The 26,546-nt window shown below is 40.9% G+C and overlaps 1 protein-coding gene across 1 annotated transcript in view; it reads right to left on the reverse strand.

Annotated features, from left to right (window-relative positions):
- Positions 1-17,419: 17,419 nt before the first annotated feature.
- Positions 17,420-26,546, reverse strand: part of Fstl1 (follistatin like 1) — a 52,016-nt gene continuing 42,889 nt past the window's right edge. Inside the window, exons 7-11 of the mRNA XM_023717619.1 lie at positions 24,717-24,835; positions 23,329-23,441; positions 22,945-23,055; positions 22,066-22,142; positions 17,420-19,021 (exon numbers count right to left, since the gene is read on the reverse strand). Coding sequence (XP_023573387.1) covers positions 18,977-19,021; positions 22,066-22,142; positions 22,945-23,055; positions 23,329-23,441; positions 24,717-24,835 — 465 coding nt within the window. The 3' untranslated portion in view covers positions 17,420-18,976. The remainder of the gene's footprint in view (positions 19,022-22,065; positions 22,143-22,944; positions 23,056-23,328; positions 23,442-24,716; positions 24,836-26,546) is intronic.

Genomic DNA, 26,546 nt, shown 5'->3' on the forward strand with positions numbered 1-26,546 from the left:
AGTAGACATCAAACCAGTCAGCACCTGGGTCTTGGAGCTTGCTCCCTCCATAACATATGGAGTAAATTTCTATTATTTGTAAGCCACCAGACTGTATTTGACATAGCAGCACAAATAGACTGAGATATCATCCTTTATTTTTGGAGTTTGCAGAGTGGTAATATTTTTTCTGTTTTCTGGGCTTGTAGAACTCAAACTTAGATTATGGGAAAGAGGAGAAAAAGGTAATGGGACAGTAAAAGAAAAAAAAAGCTGCCTAGGAACCAGAAATTTACTTGGTGAAAACCTCCAACTTTTCGAATCATTAGGTTTTAATGATGAAATAATTTCACTGGGGTAAGCATACAGAGAAAGAAGAGCTACCAGGGTGATTTCTACAACTGCACAGATTTGATGTCTATATTCTTAAGGTAAGTTATCACCAGGCCAAAACTTTGAGGTGTGTACTAAAAGCCACTGGGGTACTCACACTGACTGTGGCCTCTCTGAGGAGAGACCAAGTTTGGCTGAAGATCACTTCTCAATGGATTTCAGGGGTTTTTCTTGAATTGTACTCACTTATCTACTGAAAAAAAAACCAACAAAATTATAGGATGTGGACAGCTATTAGGACTATGTGAAGGAATGTATGAAGTAGATATAGTGTTCAGTAATTAAATTATAAAGGATACTAATTAGAAAATAATGATTCAGGGACCAGGGTTTGATCCCCGGTCCCGCATGCCTCTCTGGCCCCGCCCCTGGGATGCACTGAGCTGGTGACTGAGGCTGGGCATGGTGGCACATGCCTGTAATCCTAGCACTGGGGAGGCTGAAAACAGGAGATCACTATAAGTCAGAGCTGAGTAGTGATAGCCTGTACCAAATACATAAATGGAAAAAAAATTGATTCATGTTGATGTAATTAGCTTTAAAATAGAGGAAAGTGTTGTCATAAGATAGAATTGGCAGGAGAGGGACACACCTTCGAAGCCTAACTCTGTTCCTTGCTAGTGGTATAGTCTTAGACAAGTTCCTAAACTTCATTTGTAAGCTATCCTTCTCACAGAGTCATTTTGACAAATAGGAGAATGCATAATAGGTGAAAATAATGATAATAATGCCACTTGATGCTTATGTAGCACTTTCCATGTACCAGAAATTCTTATTTAACCCTCAAAAAAGAAAAGAAAAAACCAATGATGTAGGTCTCACTATTATACCACTTTACAGAAGTCCACTGAGACATAGGCTAAATAGGAGGTAAGACTGAAATATACAGAGAAGGTTTAAACTTTAAGAATGTATTAGAGGGCTGGCCAAATAGCTCAGTGGATTAAAGCGCCTACTTAGGCAGACACAAGGGCCGGGAGTTCGATCCCCAGGCCTGCTGTGTTGGCCCCGCCCGCAGGGCACTCTGAGATGGTGATGATAGAGACTGGGCTTGGTGGTGCGCCCCTGTAAACTCAGCACTTTAGAGGCTGTAAACAGGAGGATCACTACGAGTCTGATCTGTGCAGTAAGACCCTGTGTACGCTGTACATTCTGTCCTAAATACAAAAAAAAATGCATTAGGATATGACACACTGTCATTAATCTTTAAAAACACTCATCTCATAGTGGCAGCCACTTCTAAACAAGTTCTGGAAGTCTTCTTTTGTGAGCATCTCTATGAGGGGGTGATAAAAAATGTTCTATACTGTTTCCAAGTGCCACCCAACTGAAAGCAGATTTGTAAAAAATAACACAATGTGTTCTTGTCGTCTTGTTCACTGAATCTGGCACCACACAACTTCTGGTCTTCATACTCAGAAGAAAGGCCTTCCACAACTGCTTCAGAAGGTGGGAAGGAAGAAAGGATAAGTGTGTTTGGAGTATGTGTTTTGGGGAGGGATAGTGGTATTTTGAGGGTAAAAAGTGGCAATGTGTCTTTTATTGAAATAAAAATTTAACCTTGCTTGTATTTTTTGACCATGTCTCAAGAATTTCAGAAGCATTCGAAGTAAGAACAGAGCCAAGATTTGAACCTAGGAGACCTGGTTATTAAATACTATGTTCTCCAGACTCAGCTCAGGCCTGGCATATAGGCCTAAGGTGAAACCCTGCAACTGCAATCCCTGCAGAGAGAGTAGGGAACAGAACCACTCAGCTAGTCCAGGAGCAGAACATCTTGCCAGAGGGGCACAACAGGTGTACTCCCAAGGGCAGCAGCAGGAAGGAGCTGAGCACAGCAGCCAGACCCAAGCCAGGCACAGCAGGATAAATCCAAACTTTGTAGATCTGCACCTGAATTTCAGTAGGTGCTAAGGTTATAACTGCACCAAAGCTCTACAACAAAGGTCAGAAGACAGTGCTACACAAAATGACAAAGAGAGGGAGCAAAATGCAATCTCAGAACCCAAGCCCACCTATAACATGTGCAGAGGACACTAACACAGAACAAAATGGGAATCACACAGCTCAAATCAATGAATCAACAGCTTCTGAAATAAAGAAACAGCTGCAGAAAGGTATACAGGAAATCAGATTGGAAGTGAAAAAAGAAATCCCTGAATTAATAACATCTGCAGTAAAGAATCAAATGCAGAAATATATGGAGGAAACCCAATGCCCACCCAGAATAAGTACAGAGGACACTAGCTCAGCTCCAATGTATGAATTAATAGTATTGATAGTAAATAAGCAACAGCAGAAAGTTATAGAGGAACTCAGAGTGGAATTCTTTTCTAAAATAAAAAAATCATTCTCTGAACTCATAGCATCTGAAGTAAAGAATGAACTACAGAAACATAGGGAAGAAACCCAATCTGAAAAAAACACTGCAGCAAAAGAATTTATAATTGCTTCTAAAGAAGACATTGATTTAAAAAAATAGAGGAGATTAAAAAAATGAAGGATTCCTTGAATAAGCAATACAGGAAAGAAATAGATGGCATGAAGCAGAGTCAAAGAGATATAGAGTAACTTAAAATCTCAATTACAAGCTTGCAAAACCGTTTGAGTGAAAGTGAAGACAGAGTTTCAGATCTTGAAGATGTTGGTGCAGCTAGTGAAAAGGTAAGAAAGGATCTCTAAAAACAACAGGGATGCAGGAAAAAATAATCCATCACCTGCAAGATGATGCAAAGATGAACAATGTGAGACTAATAGGCATCAATGAGAAAGAAGGAGTCAACACAAAAGAAAAAAAAAAAACATGGGCAGAAATAATAGCAGACAACTTCCCAAATATGAGGAAACAATCTGAAATTAAATACTATGTTACATTGTCTCTTGGTGTAGGATCAATGGGAGTAAGAAGAATGTTTTGAGTTAGGTTGATTCAGAAATATTGAAACATGAAATTGAGAAGGATATTTATGAAAGACAAAGAATGCATAAAGATATAAAACTTACTGGCACCAACTTTGAATGTGAAGTCTGGAAGAATTTTGGAGCAAGCATGTTTTGAACTGTCCCAGCTCCTTCAAAAATGGTAAATTCTGCTAACTTTTGTGTTAAAACCAAACCAGGAACAAGGCAGGTAAAAAACCCCTTGTCCTTTCAAACATACTTTATTTTCTTGACAATATTGTACAAGTGTTTTGGATGCATATCTTATTTTCTTTACAATCTCATCTTTCTTATTTTCTCTGGCAATTCAATCTTTTTGTTGGCCATATTTCAAATTTTTAAGATTTCTTTTCTGGCCACAAGAATTCAGATATGGCCTGTGCGTTGCAATGATAACCACGAGGGTGCAGTGCCTCTACTTTCTTCCAAAATTAATTGACCTATGGTGGAGACTACTATATAGTGACTCTGAGAAGGATTTAAATTTTTAAGACTATTGCTGCAGGCCTCTCACTCTTGGGTGGAGACCTTCCTGGAGATATCAGCTCTCCTAAATTAACAGAATGTTTTACTTGGAGGAGAAGCCCTTGAGTGATTCCCACCTTTCTTTAGTATTCCTCTCCCTTGTTTTGATAACTAAATAAATACAAGCCTGGATGCCCAGGAAAGATCTTTTGTGTTAGCCCCCAGGGAATCTCAAATTCTGTTACAGGGCTTTAATCCTCCTTAAGCCCTAAAATTGTACCACTTAACTCATTTATTTAAGCCTTCACCACCCACTTGCTTGGGAAATTGTGGGACTGATCAGCCCACAATAACTGAAGGATGACATTAACACGTTAGAACTATTTTCCAGCAAGGTTGTATTTACTTACCTTTTGTGTAGATGATGGTTCTTTGTCAATTTTTACTTCTTGATAAGATGCACAATATCATTTTTTCACTTAGAGTCTCCACATGTAATGTTCTCATGCATAAGTTCAACCACTGTGCCTTCTTTCTGTGTTTACTGATGCCCCATGGGGTGGAAAAATACACACATACAGGGCTTCTCAGAGGAGTTTTTCTTCCTTTCTGTCATCTAACAGCCGCTCAGGTTACTCATAGCAGTTGATTCCTTTGGGATGTAGCTTATACACAAAGGTGACACTCTTGGTGGTGTTGCAGGCAGCTGAATTAGATAGAAATATTGTAGGCAGTCAGACAGGGCCAGGCCCTCAAGGAGACAAGATGGAAGACAAGGTGACTCTGCAACTTGGAAGAGACAGATACTCCCACACGGGCCACACCTCAAGACCAAGACAAAAGAGGAGACACAGAAACATACTTCCCTAGGGATGGGCGTTAGGGGTTGGGATTCTACATAGGTATCAATCACCTCGAAAGAACCCAAATGAATCACTAGCCCAACCCCCAGCAGGAAAAGACCCTGTCTCATATTCATGCCTGCTTGCTATGTGACTCACTTCCCCATTTGGCACTGGATTTAATCAATTTTACCTGAGCAATGGTGCTTGTAATCCCATTGGTTGACCATAGTTTTGTCCCACCTCATGCCCACCTAAGCAAGTTCCATAGCTTTTTTACCACCTTAGAATGGCCTTACCACATGGTTTTCCTCTATCAAAGTCCCTGGAAGAGACAGCTTCCCGGGGACCACCCACTCGGGGGACCCCCTCCTGTCCTTCTCTGGGACAAGAGCTTTCTTTCCCCCTAATAAATATATTCTGCTCATAACCTCCATTTGTTCTTTTTTTTTTTTTTTTTTTGGCAGAACCAGGGATTGAACTCAGGCCCTTGAGCTTGCCAGGGAAGCGCTTATTCTACTGAGCCATCTCCCCAGTCCCACCAATTCATTCTTCTGTTTTAGAGAACATGAACTCATCCCAGGTACCTTTTAGGTTGCAAGATCAGTTTTTCTTACTGTATCATTTGGAGGTTCCCTGTATCAGTAGGCTCTGAATTGTTACATCTTAACGCATTCAGTTGGACCTAGTTGCCTGAGTGAGACTGGTTCTAGGATCTTTAGGGCTACCAAAATCCATGAATGTAAAAATCCATTTACTTTATAGTAAATAGTGTAGTATCTACATTAGCATGCATGCTCCTATATGCTTTAACTTTTTATTTAAAAATATTTTAATAATAGTATGTTTGAAACACATTATAATTGATCTTGGGATCTATATATATCTATATCCCAAGAAAGAGCTTCCCCTCATTTCTCTTGGTCTCCTTCCCATATCCATAAAGTCTGTGTATGTCTCTGTGTTTTCTACCATCTCTCTTTTTATTTTGCTTTTAAAAGTATTTATTTATATTTAGGAGTTTTTATATAGCAGAAAGCATGCACCATTTAGCCTTCTGAGTCTCGTTTATTTTATTCAACTTTATGGGCTTTTTTATTTTTATTTTTATTTTTGTCTTTTTGAGACAGGGTCTCACTATGCAGTTCAGGCTGGCCTTGAGCTCATTTTGTAGCCAAGGCTGGATGCTAACTTGCTTTGGTTTTCCTGCCTCAGCTTTCTGAGTGCTGGCTGGGATTATAGGCATGAGTCACCATGTCTAGCCTTGCCACTTGATGTGCTTAAGGACCATCCATTTTCCTACACTAGACTCAACTTTATCTTTCTTTATGGTTGAGTAGCATGCACTGTGTATAAAAATCACGTTTTCCTCATTTCTTCATCTGTTGACAAGCATTTATCCTATTGCCATCATCTAGCTCTTGTTAATTGTGCTGCTATAAACATGGGTATTTATGTATCACTGTAGTACTATGACTTTCACTCTTTTGGAAAGAAATCCAAAAGAAGGTTATTTAGGTAAAGTAGGATTTCTATTTTTAGTTTCCTGAGGAATTTCCATAGTGGTTATATTATCTTACATTTCCACAGTCAATGTAGAAGGACTCCTTCTCCCTCACAGCCTTGTCAGCATTTGCTGTTTTATCAGTCCTTTTCTTTATATCGAGCCCATCCAAATCAACATTTATTTCTTTTTTTTCCCCACTTCATACTTTCCTGCACAATCTTGTTCCCAAGGAGGAATTTTATGTCAATACTGCCCATTACTAGATGCATATCGCTAGCCCACATCTCTTCCAAAATCTTCTCATCTAACTTCTCAAAACATATCTCCATTTGGATATCTCAAGCCAACTCAGATTCAGCCTATATAAAAGTGACTTTATCATGTTTCACTCCTTCCTTCTTGGGAAAGTGGCTTCTCTAGTTCTCTTCCCACTCTAAGAAAATGGTACCACTATCTACTAAATTGTTCAATCTAGAATCTTGGAGTTGTTCTTAATTGTATCTTCCACCTCATCTCCCATGACTGGCAACAGACAGTTCATCATTACTGCCTCCTTAACCTTCTACTCATTTCCAAGACCACTGTCTTGTTCAAGTCACCACAGTTTGCTTGCTTCTTTTTATCTATTTGCACCTAAGGAAAAACTTGCTTTCTTAAACTGACTTTGAGCATGCCTTTCTCCTGCCATTAAATTTCATTTTCCTTGAGATAGTCTATACAAATGTCATGTGGCTGGGCATGGCCATGCAAGCCTATAATCCCAGAATTCTGAAAAGCTGAGACAGAAGGATTACACATTCAAGCTAGCCTAAGCAACTTAATGATTTTGCAAGATCCTGGTTAAAACAAAACAAAACAAAACAAAACAAAACAAAACAAAACACCTCTGGGGATATAGCTCTCTTAGTTACATTTTCTTGTTGTTGAGACAAAATACCCAACACCCAAAGTTAAAGAATAAAATATTTATTTCAACTCACAGTTTACAGAGGTTTTAGCCCGAAGTTGGCTGGCTCCAAGGCAGGGTGGCATGGCAGAGGGGCATCACATGGTGGAGAAATTGTTCATGGTGGGAAGAAGGTAGGAAAACAATGAGGTAGTGAAGGGGCAGTGAGGGATAAGAGCAGACCTCTTTCTGTCCCTTACATTCTGTCCATTCTATCCAGGATACACACCCAGGGTAGGGCACCCTTAATCCTCACACTGCACCATGTATCAATCCCAGCAGCACATCCTTGATCCTAGCATCACACACTCTAGGTCCAGACACCTCTGAAAAGCTCCATCTCTGACTGCATGAAGCTTTGTGGGAACATCTAAACATAAGCCACAACAGTAGCTCAGTGTGAACTTTCTGGGTTCAATTCCCAGTGCCAAAAATAACAAACAACAGAAAAACAAAAACTACCAAAAACAAACAAAAAAACCCCCACCAAAAATGAGCAAGCTTGCATATATCAATCTATCAATCACGTAACAATGCCAGTTACATTTTCTTGAGCAGTCACTATATGCCAGGCCTTTTTTATTTTTTATTTATTTTTTTTATTTTTTGAGACTGTGTCTCACTGTGTGGCAATCCAGGCTGGTCTAAAACCCACAGCAATTCTCCTGCCTCAGTTTTCCAAGTGCTGGGATTACAGGTGTGCATCCTATTACAAACCATTTACATGTTTATTTTATTTAATCCACACAGCATTGTCACTACTTACATTTTATAGGAAAGGACAGCAACAGCAACAACAATCACAAAGGCTAATTCTTAGCACCTGCACATGGGTATCTTTCCTTTTCTCTTCTTTTTTGTGGTACTGAGAATTGAACAAAGGGAGCCCTGAGCTAAATCACTAACTCTTTTTGAGACTGGATCTCTCATTGCCCTGGCTGCCCTTGAACTTGCTGTCCTCCTGTCTCAGCCTCCTGAGCAGTTGGCTTTAAAGGCATGTGTCATAATGCCTGGCTACACTAGGTACAGGAAATATTTAAAATATATTTTGTCTCATTTAATTATTATTATGGTTTGTGCCTGAATGTTCCTCCAAAACCTCATGTACTCATAGGCAGACATTTGGGAGGCAGCTGGGTCAGAGGTATGTGAAGCCGGAATTAAGAATGCGTGACTACTAAATTTATCCACTGATTTGTTTAGCACAGTTCTGGGTGTGGATAATGGAAAGGCCCACTCTAAGTGTGGGTGACACTACCAAGGCCTGGAAGGAATAAAAAAGAAGGCAGGCTGCTGGCTGCTGCTGCACTACTTTACGGCTTTGCTTTACTGCCTTCTGCCCAGCATGGACTGTTTCTGCTGTGTTGTGTCTCTCTGCCATGTCATTCTGCTTGGAGCTAGCTAACTATGGGCTCAAATCTCCACAAACTGTGAATTCTAATAAAGCTTTCCTCCTTTAACTTTTGGTGTTGGATAATTTGTCTCAGCAATGAGTAAAGTAAAACAAGACCAAATATCTAAATATTGAAACAGAAACACTAAATCTACTGGAGGATAAAGTAGGTAGAAATCTTGAAGACATAGGGGTAGGCAAAGCATTAATGAACAAAACCCAACCTGCATGGGAAATACTTCAAAGAATCAACAACTAGAATCTCATCTTATTAAAAAGCTTTTGAACATCAAAACAAATCATTGTGCTTGCTTCAGCAGTACATGTACTAAAATTGGAATGTATTCTGGTTGATACATTGGGTCAACTTGAGAAGTTTATGTTTAATTAAGTGACTCAGCAGAGAGCCAGGGTTCTTACTTTGTAAACATCCTTATCCTGTGCAAGGGGAGGGCATGGACATTGTATGAGTTCTACACCCCAACCTCAGGGTAGCCTGCTTATAATATAAGGAGGGGAGGAGGCTTGCTAGAAGCTGCATCTGCTACCACTCCCTTTGCTCTTCACTGTTTTCAGGAATGGCTGCCCTCTGCCAAGCACTACTCTGCCTTGGAGATAGCCAAGTATGGACTGAAGCCTCCATAAACTGTGAGCTAAATAAATCCTTCCTTCCTTAATTTGAAGTATTAGGTATTTTGTCCCAGCAATGAGTGAAAAGTAACTGAGACAGAATGATACAGAGAACAATAGTATGGCCCTTGCGCAAGGACCATACACACACACACACACACACACACACACACACACACAATCACCAAATATTGTGTTGGGTTTCTTTTGCAAGGTAAACAATATACTATAGGACACATTTTATAATATTAGTTTATAAGGAATCACCCAAGAATCATACAAGTGAAAATCTATCCACACACTAAATACTAAAGACTCCAACTGAGAGTCTTGATCATCATATTTTGCATGAGTCCAGATGAAAACCTAGAGCTTATAACAATGCTGCCCACAAGTCCAACTGGAGGCCTAGAGCCCACAACAAAGTCTCATGCAGGTCTGCTTCATTGATCTGTGCTGGAAAGGCCCAAAGGTTAGTGGTGGAAGCTAGGAAATCTATTACAGTGGGATAAAGGATCTGTGCTAGCAAGCTGAGGGATATGAACTGGACCTAGGAAGCAATACTCAAGGTAAGCACCAGAGTTCCCCCAAAAGTGCCACAGTGCTTCTCAGCAATAGTGAGGTGCCGAGCTTCTCCAGCAATGAGGAAAGTTGAGTTCCCATTAGGAAAGCCAATGCGACAAGCTTCTCCATGAGGTTGAACAGTGCACCATCTTCCACTCTACAGCCAAGATGTGATGCTCAAGATGATAACCAAAGCTTCTCCAAAGTTCATTGGGAAAGCCAGCATGGGAAGGTCCTCCAGCAGAAGAGCCCAAGAGAAATAGCATCTTCCAGCAGCTCCAACAGCTTCTCCAAACAGCGTCCCTAACAGCATTTTGGCAGCTTCTCCTGTTCAGCCTTTTTGCTGGCAACAATCCTCAGGTAGGCCTCCTATACCAAATACCATGCTAGTTTGTTTCAGCTGTGTGTAAGAAGTTGACTACCAGTTAGCTATCCACTACATCAAAGGAGTGGAAATAAACCCCTCAGAGTGGGAAAATACTTATGCCAACTGCCCCTCAAAGAATCCGTCTTGAACATTTAAAGAATATTAAAAAAAAAAATCAGTATCCTCAAGTTCAATGAACCAATCCAAAATAGGCATCTGAGTTGAATACATACTTGTCACAGGAAGAAATATAAATGGCAAATAAATATATGAAAAAAATTTCAACATCATTGATGATTTGAAAATTTCAAATTAAAACAACACTGAGATTACATCTCACCCCAGAAAGAATGGATATCATCAAGAAATCAACCAATAACAAATGTTAGCAGGGTTGTGTCCACTAGCCCACTGTTGGTGGGAGTGTAGACTGGTCCAATCATTGTGAAATTCATTGTGGAGATTCCTCACAAAACTAGAATTAGAGTTCCTATTCACCTCAACTATTCCTCTTCTGGGTGTTTTCCTATGAGAATTAAAAACATACCACAGTGATATATGTGCACCCATGTTTACAGCAGCACAATTAATAATAGCTAAATCTTGGAAGCAACCCAAATACCCATCAACATAAGAATGCATAAAAATATGTGGTATTTTTATACAGTGGAGTACTCAGCTATAAAGATAGATAAGCTCAAGGTTTTTATAGGTAAATGGATGCAACTAGAGACCATAATCATAAGTAAAAAAAATTAGACTCACGTGTAAACATTACATCGTATCCATAGTGTAAGAAGCTGAAAGAGTAAATAAGGTCCAAAATGTATAATAGATATTGTGAAAGGGCAAGAGACTGCTCAAAAGGAAAGGACAACTGGGCTGGGTTAAAAGAGGAAAAAGGGAAAGGAAAAATACATGCATGAGACAGCTAAGATAATGATACTACTAATTTCTATTAATTCATTGAAAAGAATAGTTCATGCTTGTATTGTTTGATCAATTTTGCATGCCTATATATTATAATCTGAGCAACTACTTTGAAGATAATAATATTCAATATATTAACCATTGCTAATCTCCTATTATCTTGTTTTTAAATTCTGTATCATTGCTTTTACTTCTAAAATAAAAGATAAAACAGAAACATTGAATTTACCGGATAATAAAATAGGTAAAATACTTAAAGCCACAGTTTCGGAAAGGATTTTCAAAACAGAATATTAATTGCCCAAGAAATAACAGCATGAATCAACAAATAGGATTACTTCAAATTGGAAAGCTTTGGTACAGTACAAGAATCAATTAGTAGAGTGTATCAATTATTAGAACAGACAACATACAGAATGGGAATTTTCTCAGTCAGCTACTCCTCAGACAGAAGATTAACATCTGGAATATATAAAGAACTAAAAAATTAGGCCACATTTATGTAATCTAATTTAATGAAAGATCCAGTCAAGAAATAGGATAGCATCTTCCAGCAGCTCCAACAGCTTCTCCAAACAGCATCCCTACTACAGGGATCAAGTGAAATAAACAAGCCTTTCACAGAGGAAGATGTACAAATGACCAACATATATATGAAAAAATTTTCAACATTTCTAGACATTAGAGAAATGCAAATTAAAACAATGCTAAGCTTCCATCTTACTCCAGAAGTAGTGGCAATCATCAAGAAATGAAAAGGTAAGTGCTGGTGAGGCTGTGGTTAAAGAAAACCTTTCCACGTTATTTGCATGAATATGCATTAGTATAATCATTAATGTGGTGATTTCTCAAAGAAGAAAAATTAGAGATTCCATGACCTAGCTATCCCTCTTCTAGATATTGGCTTTTTTTTGTTCTTCCTTTTTTGTATTTTAGGGAAGGGTCTACAGAGTGTCCAGGGTCTCACTACTAGATTGGACTTGTAGTGATCCACCTGTTTATAGCTTCCCAAAAGCTTTATCTAGTTACATGTTGGATACAGTTCTTCATTCAGTTATATGTTGATGGGTATATAGGCTGCTTCCAGGATTTAGCCATTATGAGTTATTCTGCTATAAACATTGGTGTACAGGGATCCTAGTGAGATGTTTTCAGCTTAGGGTAAGATATCTAGAAGAGCCGGCCACATATCTCAGCAGATTAAAGCGCCAAAGCCCCTGCAAGCAGGTGCAGGGGCTGGGGTTTGATCCCCAGGCCTGCGATGTCGGCCCCGACCCCGGGGGCATGCTGAGATGGCAATTGAAACTGGGCATGGTGGCGCGTGCCTGTAATCTCAGCTCTTGGGAGACTGTAAACAGGTGGATCATTATGAGTCCAATCTAGTAGTGAGACTGTGAACATCCTGTAGACCCTTCCTTGAAATACAAATAAAAAAGAAAGAAAAAAAGAAAAGATTGGATAAGGAAAATATGGTATCCATGTACCATTGTAGAAAGCTACTTGGCTATAAAGAATTGGAGCCATTATAAGAAAACGGATGCACCTAGAGAATATAATGTTGCATTTAATAAACAGGACACACAGGCTTAAATACCACAGAGCATCTTTCTTTTGAATAAGGCAAAGTATATGCAAAGAGATCAACAGAGGAAAGGGAGAAGGAGCCAAGAGGATGGATCTCAAAAATGGTAAAAGAGACCAAGAGACCAAGGGTCAGAAGCGAGATGGAATGGAAGGGGAAATAAGTAGAAAAAAGACTGTCATGTATAGAAACCTAATACTTTCAATGAATACAAACATTATATGCCATAAATATGAGTTAGGATTAATACCAGCAAGAATGAAAATGGGGGAGTGGGCCCCACTCCTGGGCACACTGAACTGGCCACCAAGACCAGACGTGGTGGTGCACACCTGTAATCCCAGCACTGAGGAGCCTGAAAACGGGAGGATCGCTGTGAGTCTGAGCTGTGTAGAGAGACCCTGTACCAAATACATTAAAAAAAGAAAATAAATAAAATAAAAAAGAAAACGGGGGAAGGAGAATTAGAAGAGGGGGAGGGATGGGGAAGGGATTAAAACAGAAAGAAGCAAGATGTATTATGTACATGTGCATACTGCCCCAGATGATTGGAAAATGCGTGTGCTGAAAACATGTCCTAGTGGGAAAATAAAGTAACAAGAGTTCTATTTTCTCCTCTATTAGTAGCTGAAAAGTTTAAAGTCATAGTGTTTACAAAAGTGTAGGTAGATGCATATACTTACTATATGTATTTTTGGGTGGGAACATATATTTGTGCAGCCTCTTTGAAGGACATCAGGCAAATATAAGCATAGTTATAAATGTACACACTTTATAAACAACTATAAAAATACTCCCCAAAAGTATAACTTTATGTACACACTCTTTGAGGATGATTTCATTGACTATACAAGGTGAGATCAAGATATATGGTGAATTTTTAACTTTTTTAAAAAAGTCATAGTAACACATTGCCATTAACCCTCTCAAAGTATTTCCTTCCTTTGAACATCATTCTTGCCACTTTTGGAAGCAAGTCTGCAAGTCCTCCTTCATGCCTTTATTAGGTGTGATAAGAAATACAGTAAATGCTGGTCCTGTGTGTCATCCAATGAAAAGACAAGTTTGTAAAAACAACTGTTCTCATCCATCTTTCTCACCAGATGTGGCTTTATATAGCTTTTAGCTCTTCTCCAAAGTTGAAATTACCATGAAAAGTGTCTTAGTTACTTTTCTTGTTGCTGAGACAAAATACCCAACATCCGAGGTCAAAGGGGGAAAGGTTTGCTTACTTCACTTTCTAGAAATTTCAGTCCATAATTGGCTAGCTCCAGTGCAGGGGGGTACATGGCAGAGGCAACAGTTCATGGTGGCAGAAGATGGCAAAAGCAAACAAGAGGGAGAGACAAGGTCTCTTTCTGTCCCCTATATTGTATCCAGTCTGTGGGAATTACAAGGTGCCAATCCAAACAGTGGACTGACCCATCAATCAAACACCTTTAATCCTAGCACCTTTAATCCCAGCATTGCACTGTGAATCAATCATAGCTTCAGCCACCTCCAAAAATTACTATGACACCCTTGAGGCTTTGGTAGGACATTTGGACACAAATCAACAAAGGTTAAACATTTTGAATTGATTCAATATATAGAGCTGGGCATAGTGGAGCATACCTGCAATTCCAGCACTTGGAAAACTGAGGCAGGGGGACCACTATGAGTTCCAGCCAGCCTGGGATATACAGTGAGTTCAAGGCCAGCTTGAACCAAGGCAAGACCCTATTTCAAAATTATATATATGCCAAGCTACCTATAATAGCACAACTAGACACAAGACAGATTCCAGAGCTGCTTCAGAAAGTGAAAAGAAAATGGGATGTATTTGAAGGATAGATGTTTTTGTTTAAATGTTCTTATAATATTTTTTAGAAATTTAAATATTCACTGGAGTTTTTAAAGATCAAACCTTTTGTTTTCTTAGATATAATATGGGATTTTTTTTGCTATTGTGTGTACATTACTTTTCCAATAAAATAGTTAAATGATTAGGAAAAAAAAATCACTCCTTCTGACAAGAAGGTTTTCCTCTGTAGACAGCAACATGTTCCTTCCAGGATCATCCCATGAAACAGCAGGGTCCATGTATATCTTCATCTCACACCTATACTAAATTTACTCCAGGGCTGAGATATTTGCTGGAATATATCTGCTCATCCAGTCTACTTTTCTTGTCATCTACTTTATTTTAGATGTAATTTGAAGACCAATGGAGACTCAATACAGGTGATCTACGAGTAAAGCTAATGAAAGTAATTAATTTTTTGTACAATTATAATGTAACTCTTGATTACAGGAGACTTAATTTCTGAATTATACTTCATTTTGGTTGTCTTAATGAATTTTGGGGGCATAATACATATTATAAGTTGGAACATAGTCCCAGAGCCTGGTGGAAGGTTGGGAGATGTCAGTCGGTACTAAAACTTGGTTATGGATAAGGTACTCATCAGTATGGGTTCAAGACTCCCTTTGAGAATGAAAATTTGAAGTTGGACTATGAGAACATATTGGTAACATAATCAAAGGTATTATCTTTTCATATTTGATTAACATTTGGATAATTCCCCAAATCCAATTAAAGTGACCTCATTTCAAGAAGCAAGAGCTCTACACGTATTTCTAGTATTAAGAAACCTTATAGGGCTGATGATAGTTCAGAGGACTAAAGCACCTGCTTAGGCAAGCTTAGGAAAGTGCAGGGACCACAGTTTGATCCCAGGCACCACATGCTGCACCAACCCCACCCCCAGGGTGGGCTGAGCCAGCCAGAGTCTGGGTGTAGTGGCGTATGCCTATAATCCCAGCACTGAGGAGGCTGAAAGCAGGAGGACCATGACAAGTCTGAGCTGCATAGTGAGATCCTGTAACAACCAAATACATTTAAAAAAATAAAATAAAATATTTACAAATTACTTAAAAGAGAAAAGAAACTTTATCAACCATATGTTCCTTTGGAAGGAATTAGGGGTAGGAAGTACATCATATCTATAAAATTGGAAAGTTAAAAAGTGAGTAATATCCATGCAGCTCAACAATGGAGCAAAACAGCCTTAGCCAACCAGCCTCAGGCCACTTGCAACATGCGCATCAAGGAAAAGTGCCATTTCTCACAATGATTGCATGTTTCCTCTGTCATCTTCCTAAATATATCAGGTTTCCTCACATTGCTGACTTATATTTGGCTTCATTGAATGTCAATGCAGTGAGTGACCTATGGGGGTTCTAGGAATCCTTTTAGTTTAACCTCCCAATTTAAGAATGCTATTTGCTTTGTCCTGAATGTGTTCTACCACCCCAAATTTCACAGGTTGAAACTTAGTTCCCAATGCAACACTATGAAAGGACGAAGCTTTGAGGACTTGGCTAGGTCATAAGAGAGCCATCATGAGGGGAATTGGTGTTCTTCTTAGACAGTCCTGTGGGAACTTGTTCATGCCTTTTGCCACATGAGGATGCAATGAGAAGCCATCTTAAAAGCAAAAAGCAACATCAGCAGACACCAAGTCTGCTAGTGCCTTGATTTTAGACTTTACAACCTCTAGTCTGTGAGGAATAAATTGTTCATTAATTACAGAGTTATTTTGTGACAGTAGCCTGAGTGGGCCAATACATTTCCTAACTTCTCATCTAACTTCTACCCTAGAATCACCATTACGATCCTTTAAAGAAACTGGTTATAGGAGAAACTCTTCAGCCCATCAAGGCTCCTGAAACCCAAATCCACTTTGTGATGTAAATATTTAATGTTCTTACATTTATCTTGTCTTAATTGTATGTAGGGAAGGAAACATAAAAAAGTCTTATTTTATTTTATTTTATTTATCAATAGTAACCAAAAAAGTCAGGAGTTACAAAAAAAGTTAAATGCAATATGGAAGCATACTAAATACAAATACATTTTCTCAAACACACAGGTCAGAGAAAGCTGTTCAAATTGTTTCCTGAAGTTTGACTATTTAAAACATAGATGGAAAGACATCCAGACTGGTTCACTTATTAGCAGGTGGAGGAGCCCTGTTCTTAAAGAACAGCGATGGTATCCAGAGTCCTGGCATGTGGGAGGCTTTCCATGGACCCTGGATCTGAACAGACATAGTAATGCTTATAAAACCACACACAAAGAGAAAGCCTAGGAAGCTTGCAATCTATATCCTCTATGCTTTCTGAAGGCTAAAGGAGCTAAACCTGATTTAATCCTGCCTGTCTGCTCCACGAAAAGCTCTGTGCAAGACTTCCCAAACTAGGCTGTTTAGCAGCTTTCCATGAGTGGCCCTCAGGTCACTTGAGCCTACGGTGCAGGCAACAGCTGCCCTATTTACACAGAAGCAGCAGATTCAAGAGGAATGTGGCTTTGCTCTTGGGAATTCAGTGTTGCAGGGTGGGGTAGTGTAAATGTGACCAGTGAGGAGACACTGTGGCTTCTTACTTTAAACAAACTGGTACTCTTGCCCTCTCCCATGGTGCCCAAGAGCTGACAAAACTTCCTTTGTTTAAGGCGTGCTGCTCTGGGTTATCCAAGGCACTTGGACAGGGAGCTTTATTTCAAACTGCACACATGGGGTTCAAAGCGAGCTTCTCAAAAATAGGGCGATACATAAAAGTTCAGAATTCTAACTGAGCAAAGTACAAGTTTTCTCTTTTCAAATGAGAACAGGAAAATGGAAGGAATCCCTCTTCTGGCACAAATTTCTGTTGCCTGTGTCATACCACCAAATTATTTAGTCTCTGAGGGTCTATATCTTGAGTTTTCCAAATGAGATCAAGTTTTGATCTTTGTTATGCCAAATTATCTGAAACATGGTAATGGGGTTTATAATCAGGAGCCAAAAGACCTAAGTGTTATTGAAAATAAGTGACTTCTCCAGAGTTCAGCATTAAGACTCAATCTCTACTGTTTACTCCTCTTAAATCGGAAACCTTCTGGCCTCAACTCTAAAGGGAAAGGTCTTCTGACTCCAACAAGAGCTGCATATGATATGCATGGTTGAAGACAGGCACGGGGTGGTTCTTTAACCCTCTCTTGGGCCAGCTTTCCCAAGAAGCCCTCAAATACCAGCACAACTGCAAGGCTCATTTCAGACTGAGGTCAAAGTTGGCTATCTTGTTTATCAGCTCTATGACTTTTCTTGTTAAGATAAAAGTTTCATTTTTCCTAAGGAGAAGGAAGAAAATCACAGGAACCTGTCACCCTCTGGACAACTGCCAGAATCACAAAGTTTATAATTTATCGAATCAAAAGCTTAATGCATTCTTAACTACTCACTGAGGAAACTTGGGCCCATAAATAGGAGGAAATAAAGTCAAAATCACTGCTAATGTTACTGGTAGATCAATGATCATGTTCTGAGGCCGGGATATGCTAAGCTTCCATCCTTTGGAATAGCGATTTGCCTGATTTTCTCAGAATAAATGAGTACACATTAACCTTGAGATCTTGGAAGTTTTACATGAAGAGCTTCCTCTTCCCCTGGCTTCTGTCCAAGGCCTCTCTGCCTCCTTGGTACACTGCTGACCTGCTGGTACTAAGAGGCCAACTTCAGGCTTTATCTAGTTTAGCCTGTGGGAGGCTTGAGGGTGTCTGAATTACAGAGGTCCCTGCACCAAGAAGAACTCCAAACTCCTCCCACCTCAGAAATGGTAGAACTACTGAAAAAGTAATTATAAACACTTAATACCTAATCAAGAAAATAAAATACAAAACAACAGCATAATGATAATAACTGAAAAATGGAAGTCAACTTACCAAATAAGCAAAAGCATTTTACAGAGAAGTAGCACCTTTGGTAAAACATATTTTGAAAGTTTAGTTAGGTCTCTATAGGGCTCAAAATATCTAAGTATCTGCATCATTTGGGCACACTCTCCCAGAAACTCCATCCAAGATGAGGGATGTGGGTCACTGGCCGGATGGCCATATATCTAGAGGAGTAGCTGGGACCAAGAGGAGAAGCAAAATACTGGACATCTGTTATACGGACAACAGTGACATCAAGGGTCAGAAGCAGAATGTGGTCTGTGACCCCAGAGAGGCTTCAGCTCTGGGTCTGAGCCTTTCTTTCCCTCCTCCAGGGACTGCCTTTCCAGTCCTCTCTGGCATTGCATTTGCTCCCTGCAGCTGCTCACAGCTGCTGCGACCTCAGAGAGGCTTCAGCTCCGGGTCTATCTTCTGCCAACCAGATGCAGTTTCCTTACTTGCCTCCAGCCCCAGAACACCACTTACAGTTCCTCAAAAAGCTCTCCTAGAAATGAAGGCTATGGCCTCTTTCTTCCTAGCCAGCTACCCCCATTTCCTTTATTGCAAAACACATAAAATGAAATTTGTTGCTATACAAGCAAATACTGGTGATTTGGTGATTGTAGCAGACACTTGGTATACTGGACTCGGCGCTGAAGTAGAAGAGAAGGTGCTGCGCTCCAGACACTCTTCCTTCGTGTCTCTTAGACTTCTTTGGTGCTCACCCTCTTGGTCTTTTCAGCTGTTTCCTTTGAGATGCAAAAGAAAATAATCATCATGGAAATATTTAACAACACAAAACACTGGCAGATGCATGTTTATGCTAAATTTGCTTGTTTACTTCTCTGGCTCCTCTGTGGATGCTGAACAACTTGAGGGTAAGGAACACATCCTTTTCACGACAAGGTGGCGTAGGGGCTGTTCACTAAATTAAGAAGCGATCCCATCTCCACTGCTATGAAACAAACTGGTCAAATAGTATGACTTTCATTTTAGTACATGTGCTGCTGAGGCAAGCCCTGATTTCCATTTTAAGGATAAAGAAGAGGATACCAAATGGGAACTACACAAGATGCTGTGACTCCAACAAGACCCAGAGAATGAAGACCAGTGGGTTCCACAGGCAAATGCTTCATTGAGAACTTGGCAGGGCCACTGTCTTGGTGGCTTTGGGTGCATTGTGAAATGTCCCATGTCTCAATGTCCTCAACTGCAACCCGAGGGCAACGAGGAACAAACTGTTACAGCAGCGTCTGGCACAGGCCTCCAAAAAGGATATAAAAATGGCCAAAAAAAGATGTCCAATACCATCCATCAAACATTACGCAAATATAAATCAAAACCTCAAAGAGATTCCACTTCACATCAACTAGAACAACTACAATAAAGAATAACAACAACAGGAGCCGGGGAGATGGTTCAGCAGAATAAGCACTTGCTTGGCAAGCTCAAGGTCCTAAATTCAATCCCCAGGTCCGCCAAAATAAATAAATAAATAAAATAAAAAATAAAGAATAACAACAACAAATTTTGGCAAGAATGTGAATTTAAACATGGAGTTATCCTGTGACTCAGTAGTTCCATGCCTAGGAATATATGCTCATACAAAACTTGTACACTAGTGCTCATTGCAACATTATTCCTTGCAGTTAAGAAACCCAAGCAAATTCAACACCTACTGAATAATGAATGGACACATGTGGTGTGCTACATCCATGCCACAAGATGTTACAGGGCCACAGAGAGGAATGGAGTACTGATTCATGTTGAAGGATGAATCTTGAGAACGTTACGCTCAGTGCAAGAAGTTGGTCAGAAAAAGCCACATATGGTATGATTCCATTTATATGAAATGGGGCTGGGGAGATAGCTCAGTAGAATAAGCACTTCCCTGGCAAGCACAAGGACCTGAGTTCAATCCCTGGTTCTACAAAAAAAAAAAAAAAAAAAAAGTGGTCCATTTCTATGAAATGTCTACAACAGGCAAATGTATAAATACAGAAAGTAGAGTAGCGGTTGCCGGGGCAGAAGGAAGTGACTTTTAATGCCATTTCTCCATGGAATGCTGAAAATGTTCTAGAATTAGCTGGTGATAGCTGATACTTTTTTCTTTCTTTTTGTTATTGTTGGAATTAGGGTCTTGCTAACCCTAATTCAAGGACAACCTGAACTTACTGTGCAGCCCAGGCTGGCGTTGAACTGACACTGATCCTCCTGCCTTGACCTGCTAAGTGCTGGATTACAGACATGCTCCACCTGCCTGGCTTCTAACGCTTTTACCATATACTAAAAATCACCAAACTGAATACATTAAAGGGTCGAATTTTATAGTCTGTTTTAAAAAAGGAAGAACACTGACAGCAGAGGCTGGTACTCTAGCTGACATGGCTGGTGTAGTTTGGTGAACACTGGCTTTCTTATTGCTGTCCTACAGGTTTCCAGTGGCTTTAAGAACCCATGCTGTCCACACATGCCGATGGCCACAAATACAAGGGAATCAAGGACTCCTGGTAGCAATCCCCAGTCAGTCACTGACAGAGTGCCCTCTCACGTTGAGCACAGTAACTCGCCCTCAGAATTCCTCCCAAGGTCACACCCCGTGTGCCCGTGTTGGTGCTGTGCCCGAATATGCCTTTTATTTCTTCCTTCCTGGACACATTTCCCTGTTCCTCTCCTGCTGTTTCCTGGGATTGGTTCCCAAATAAACTATTTCAACTTGAGTCCCTGCCTCGGGGCTGGCTTCTGAGTGAACATCCCTAAGACAGATAAACCTAAAACTGTTAACTATTGACATTCACTACTCACTGTCACTCCACTATAATTTCTCTGCCCTCAATGGAAGAAATGCCTATGAAGTTTTACTCCCTTCCCCTTTTAAGTGATTAAACTCATTTGGAACTCACAACTGACGAAATTGGGTAAAATAAGACTAGAAGCTTCTGCTTAAACAACTGAGCTTTCTACATGATCAGTGATGACAAAATGTATATAAAGACTCATCAATAAACACATGAATATTAATTAATAATTATCAAATATTTTATCTCATTATCTTAGCAGCTATTACAGTCATTAAATTCCCTAAAAAACTATAAATCAGGGAAAAAGCTTTCACTATCAGGCCTGGTATACAAGTATGCAATGTCCATTTTAAGATCATGTTAATGTTACATGATAAGTCAGTGGCTGGCTAGGATCCAGTACTGTCACAATATGTCAGTCTATCACTATTTTGCTAAGAAACCTTTCCTCAAGGAGGGCTTCAACTTAATGACACAAAGGCTCAGTAGAATTCTCAGAATCTTCTTGAGCCTCCAGGAAGGAGAAGCTTTGTCAATCACAGGCTGTTTTCTAGCCACGTGCACTTCGTCCTCAATTCTTTATCCTGTGATTCAAGTCTACATACTTCCCCCTCACTGGGTGCAGATGGTGTACCCGGCCCTGTGCTACACGCAAGGGCACAATCAGGAGCAAAGTATGGAGCCTGCTCTCAAGTAGTGCAGTAATTTTTTAATTGGCTGCTGGCCACAACAGGCAACATTAATACTAATACGTCTTTAGATTATACTTACTTGCAAATTACCACTGGCTGAAGCTTGCTTATGGGTCACTTACAAAGTTGTAACCTACATCTGTGGGAACTGTGGGGCTGGGCTAGGACTCCGAAAGGTAGTATTGAACGAACTACGTCTCCTTGATCTCCTGGAGCACTAGAAGTGTCTGACTGGTGTCAGGGTGTTTGGTGTCTGGTGGCAGCAGCAAGAGCTGAACCAGCATAGTGACTGTCACTCACCTGGTGCTTTTGAAGCTCCTGGACATACTGGGTCATCTCTTCCTCTGTTTGGGTCTGGGCCCCTTTCTGATTCTTTCCTGCAAGAAGAGCCAAAGCCCAGAGAAGTGATGGCTGAGGTCAGCAAAGTGGGTCCAGGCAGGATATCCTCTGGTGGCTTCAGTAGCTACTGTAGGTGTGGCCTGGTTTGTCTCTCTTGATCTTTGGTGTTACTGGAGCCCAGGACTTAATGAGTACTGAGGTACCCTCTAGCTTCTGTCCCAAACCCCAAACTCTGTCCAATGTCTTTACTTCCCAACTGACCCTGTCTATGTGTCAACATCTCAACTTTTCTTTTTAGGACTTACTAACTTAGTTAGGTTAAAGCGTGTTCACAGACATTGGTCTTTTTTTTCTGCTAGGTATGGCAGAGAAGTCATTTTGTCTTCCAACCACCTGAGTCTTTCACATGCAGTATTTTCTAAACATCATAGTGACTGGGTGGGATAATGCACAAAGTACTTAGAAGAGTTCTCACTAAATCACAGTTTGCTTTTCCTGTTATCTTTCCAGTCTGATGGCAATATTTCCTCACATTCCAGGTCGTGATCCTCTCCTGTTTGAATCCTCTGGAGTGATTTTCAAATCTAGTGCATCTGGAACAAGCACTGTGCTGGCCATGTGACCCCTGGGATCCTGATATGGAAAGTCTGGGCCTGCCACTTGCTCCCTGGGTTGCTTGTTCCATGTACCACTCTCCTCCCCATTGCTCTCTAATCAACCTCTCATGTGCGTGCCTTGTGTGTGTTGTTCAGGAATGAACCGAGGGCCTTGTGTATGCAAGGCACTAAGCCCATGTGGCTCTTGATACCAGTCCTTTTCTTTGTCTGGTGTGCAGCTCACCATCACAGGTCAGGGCTGTGCAGACCCAGTTTCCACAGGCACAGACACAGCGGTTACAGTCCACCTCAGTCTCAGCACCATCTGTGTATGTTTCATCCTCCAGGGCACACTCTGTTGGACCAAAGAGAAGGACAACAGTTTGGCTGTGAGGCTGATGCAGCCTGAGTACCACTCCTCCCCAGGACAGCGCTGCCTCCCTAAGGCTCCCATCAAAATAAAGACTTGGACTTTAACCACCATAAGAATGGATGGACTGGGTGCCCACTCTGGAATCATGGAAGTAGATTTTTCCCACCAGCCCTGTAGCGTTGTACCAATTCTCTCCCTTTCAGTCCCCCAAGTACCTCCATCCCCAACAACTCTCAACTTCCAGATTAAGCTTACTCTTCTCAGGAGGGCTGAAGGATGGATTGAGGCACTTGAGGAACTCTTGGAAGCTGAGTTTCCAATCAGCGTTTTCATCAGAGAGTTCAATGAGCGCATCAACACAGAGTCCTCTGAAATAAAATGAGTTACACGTATTAGCCAGACTTCAGCTTCCTGTTGGAGAAATGAAACATCAGATACAGCTGGGGCCTCCTGGAGGCCAAGAAAATGACTGTTCCCTGAAAACCTGTCCTTCAACATCAACCTGGTACAACCATTATCCATCCCGACTCCCCTGAGTGCCTATAATGGCCCGCTTATTAAACTAGATGTCAGTATCACTTAAGGCTATTCAAATGTTCCCCCACAGTGAAGTAATTTTTGTGAACAGCTTTGACTGACAAATACTTTCCCTACCTGCACACTTTCTCTAATGACTGCCTTTCCCATAGTATAACTGTCCAATCAATCAAACTGACCAGAAAAATCAAAATACAAGAGCAACAGATACTATGAAGGGAATATGGGATCTGATGAACAAGCAGCAATCACTAGTATCACCATTCTAAAAAGCGATCTTTCAGAAAAGTTTCATAGACCCTCAGCTCCATCACTGCCCCACTGGCCTGGATTTGAGCCTTGACTGAGTCTCTTACTATCCAAATGGTCTTGAACTAGATATTCAGCCTTTAAGAGCTCGTTCTTTTACCTGTACAAGAAGGACAAAAGCTCTCCTTCCCTGAGATGCTATAAGGTCAAACACTGAAATCATAAAACATTATCTAAATTTAAGCCACCAAAATATGAAGGATTTACGGATCCTATATCCTAAGGTCCTGGACTATGGTTAGGAAGAATCCTAGTAGCTGTGTTTAGTACTTCTTCTGAACAAATATCAGTTGCTTTTCTTACTTTTAATTCTACCAACACACTAGGACCACACTAGAAGTTTCTGAGGGGTAAATTCTTATTCACATTTAGTCTAGATTAGTACCAGAAAAGGATACACATTGATAGCAATTAGAGAAGTATATAGGAGACCTCACAGATTATCTTAAAATCAGAACTGAAGCTATTGTAGGTCTACTATTAAATAATGGGTTAATGTATTCCTTCGGAAAATTAACCAATGAAACATCAGTCATATCACTCAGAAACAACTTTGTTCTGATGTAGCCTTAAATTATATCCTCTATAAATCATATCTTTTTTTGCTTGCATGTTTTGGCCAAAAACAGTAACTATTTGACCAGAATAAGTTGTAAAATGTACTAATTTATAGAGCTCACAGCAAGAATAGAGCAGATGTGTATTTTTTCCTGGTGGCTCTGTAGCAGAAAAGGGGGCTCCAATCCTCCCATGCATCCTTTTACCGTGGTCCACTCCCTGAGCCCCATGCCTCTCACCGCAGCAGCTTATTGTTCTCCTGATCTGCATAGGTGGTGATGTTGATGGCAGTTTCATTCTGCTCCACGAATTTCAGGAATTCACTGGAGTCCAGGCGAGAGTCACCATTATCAAAGTTCTAGGAAGGGGAATAAGAGATCTTTCAAGACTGTTGTAAATCGGTTCCACCACTGTCCCCACCCTATTCTGGCCTGGCCTAAAGGAGCTCAGCAGCCAAGGTGCTAGTTGCTGAGTATCTGAAGGCACCAGTACACTGAAAGGAGTACTCAAAGTGCCTGGAGAGTCAACTGAGGTCTTGCTAGGGAGGTGTAGTTGGATGGGGGCCTGAGTTGCTCCAGAGCCCTAAGTGTCTGAGAGTGCTCTGTAGTCTGCCCCTGGCAGTGTCCCACATTTTCCTCTCTACCCTTGGGTTCAGACCAGCCACCGGCCCATGCTCAAATCCTCATGCAAAAGTAACAAGCAGATATATGCAGAAGCTGTGAGCCGGAATCTCATGAAGCCCAGAATGCGTGCTTGCAACCAGGAGCAGCAATGCAAGTGACTTTCCAAGCTCCCTTTGGGAATCACATGACTGTCTTAGTGTTTCATTTCTAGCCTCCTTGTACTTAACTCAGGGCTTAAGTTTCACACTGATACATGGAACCCACACATGAGTGAGAGCTCACAGGTAAAGGTGCCACGACAGTAAGCTGTGGGCAGAGCAGCTGGCACATCCCTGGCCCTCGGCCCTGCACTGTAGCCTCCACTGTGGGTATGAGCAAGGCCTCTCCAAGCAGGCTGTCCTGATGATCCACACAACAGCCCTTGGGCACGAGGTAAGAGTGTGATGAGCTCAGGTGCTGTGCCCTCCACAGCAAGGTCCTAAACAGAGACTTCAGCCACTTGGGACCATTCATGATGCAGAAGCTCTAGCTGAGGAGGGAGGGTGTCACTTTCAAGACTCTGGTCAAATTCCAAGCTGGACACTGTTGCTTTCCTGAATAGTTCCATTAGTATTTCTCTCTCACTCCCAAATTCTTTCTCTAGGCTGCCTAGGAAATGATCAGGACTCCACTGTTACTTTTAAGGTGAACCTCCAGATAGTGCAAGGAATTTTGGGAGAAAAATGCATCCTGGATTTTGAGGTAAAAGGAAAAAAATTATCTTTAGAAACTCTTATGATCATTATGTTCCATTTCAAAGTTATAAAACTTTCCATGCCATACACAGGTACATACAAAAACAGCTACTAGGCTCTTAGCTAGTGCCTGCTTATCATTCCTGTCCTGACTCCTAGGAACAAATCTCAGATACTTCTTACTCACTGCACATTTGCTCTGAGGAAATTTCCCTACAGTTTACCTTGTGAGGTCTTGGTTAATTAAGGAAGAGTAATTAAGTCAGCTTGGCCAACAGGCATTCTTAAGAGCAAAGGAGTTTCTTGAATCCAAATGTTGCATGCTGGAGGCAAGAGAAACAACCCTCAAAGACCCCAACATCACTAGGGCCTCTTTACAGAATGTGGGAGGAATTTAGTTCTGCCCTAGCTGCAGACCCACTACAGAGGACCCATGTGGGCACCCGGAACTTGGCAACTCAGCCAACCAGGGGGCTCTCAAAGGCAGCGTTGTGTGCTCACTTCTAACATCCGTGAGTCTAAGCTGAGGGAACAACCTCGCCCGCCTGCAGTCTTCTCTTAAGAGGGCTGAGTTGTGGCTTCCCAGGACAGATCTCAGTGTGGAATCCATCCCAGCCCAGAAGTCTGGGACCTGCCCCAGAAACAGCAGGAAATGCCTTTGAGGTCTTGATCTTGGACGGTAAGCCAACCTCATTTGCTCAGCCTCTTTCAG

The sequence above is a fragment of the Octodon degus genome, unplaced genomic scaffold (genome assembly GCF_000260255.1).
Source record: "Octodon degus isolate 3935 unplaced genomic scaffold, OctDeg1.0 scaffold00053, whole genome shotgun sequence".
Classification (NCBI taxonomy): Eukaryota; Metazoa; Chordata; class Mammalia; order Rodentia; family Octodontidae; genus Octodon; species Octodon degus.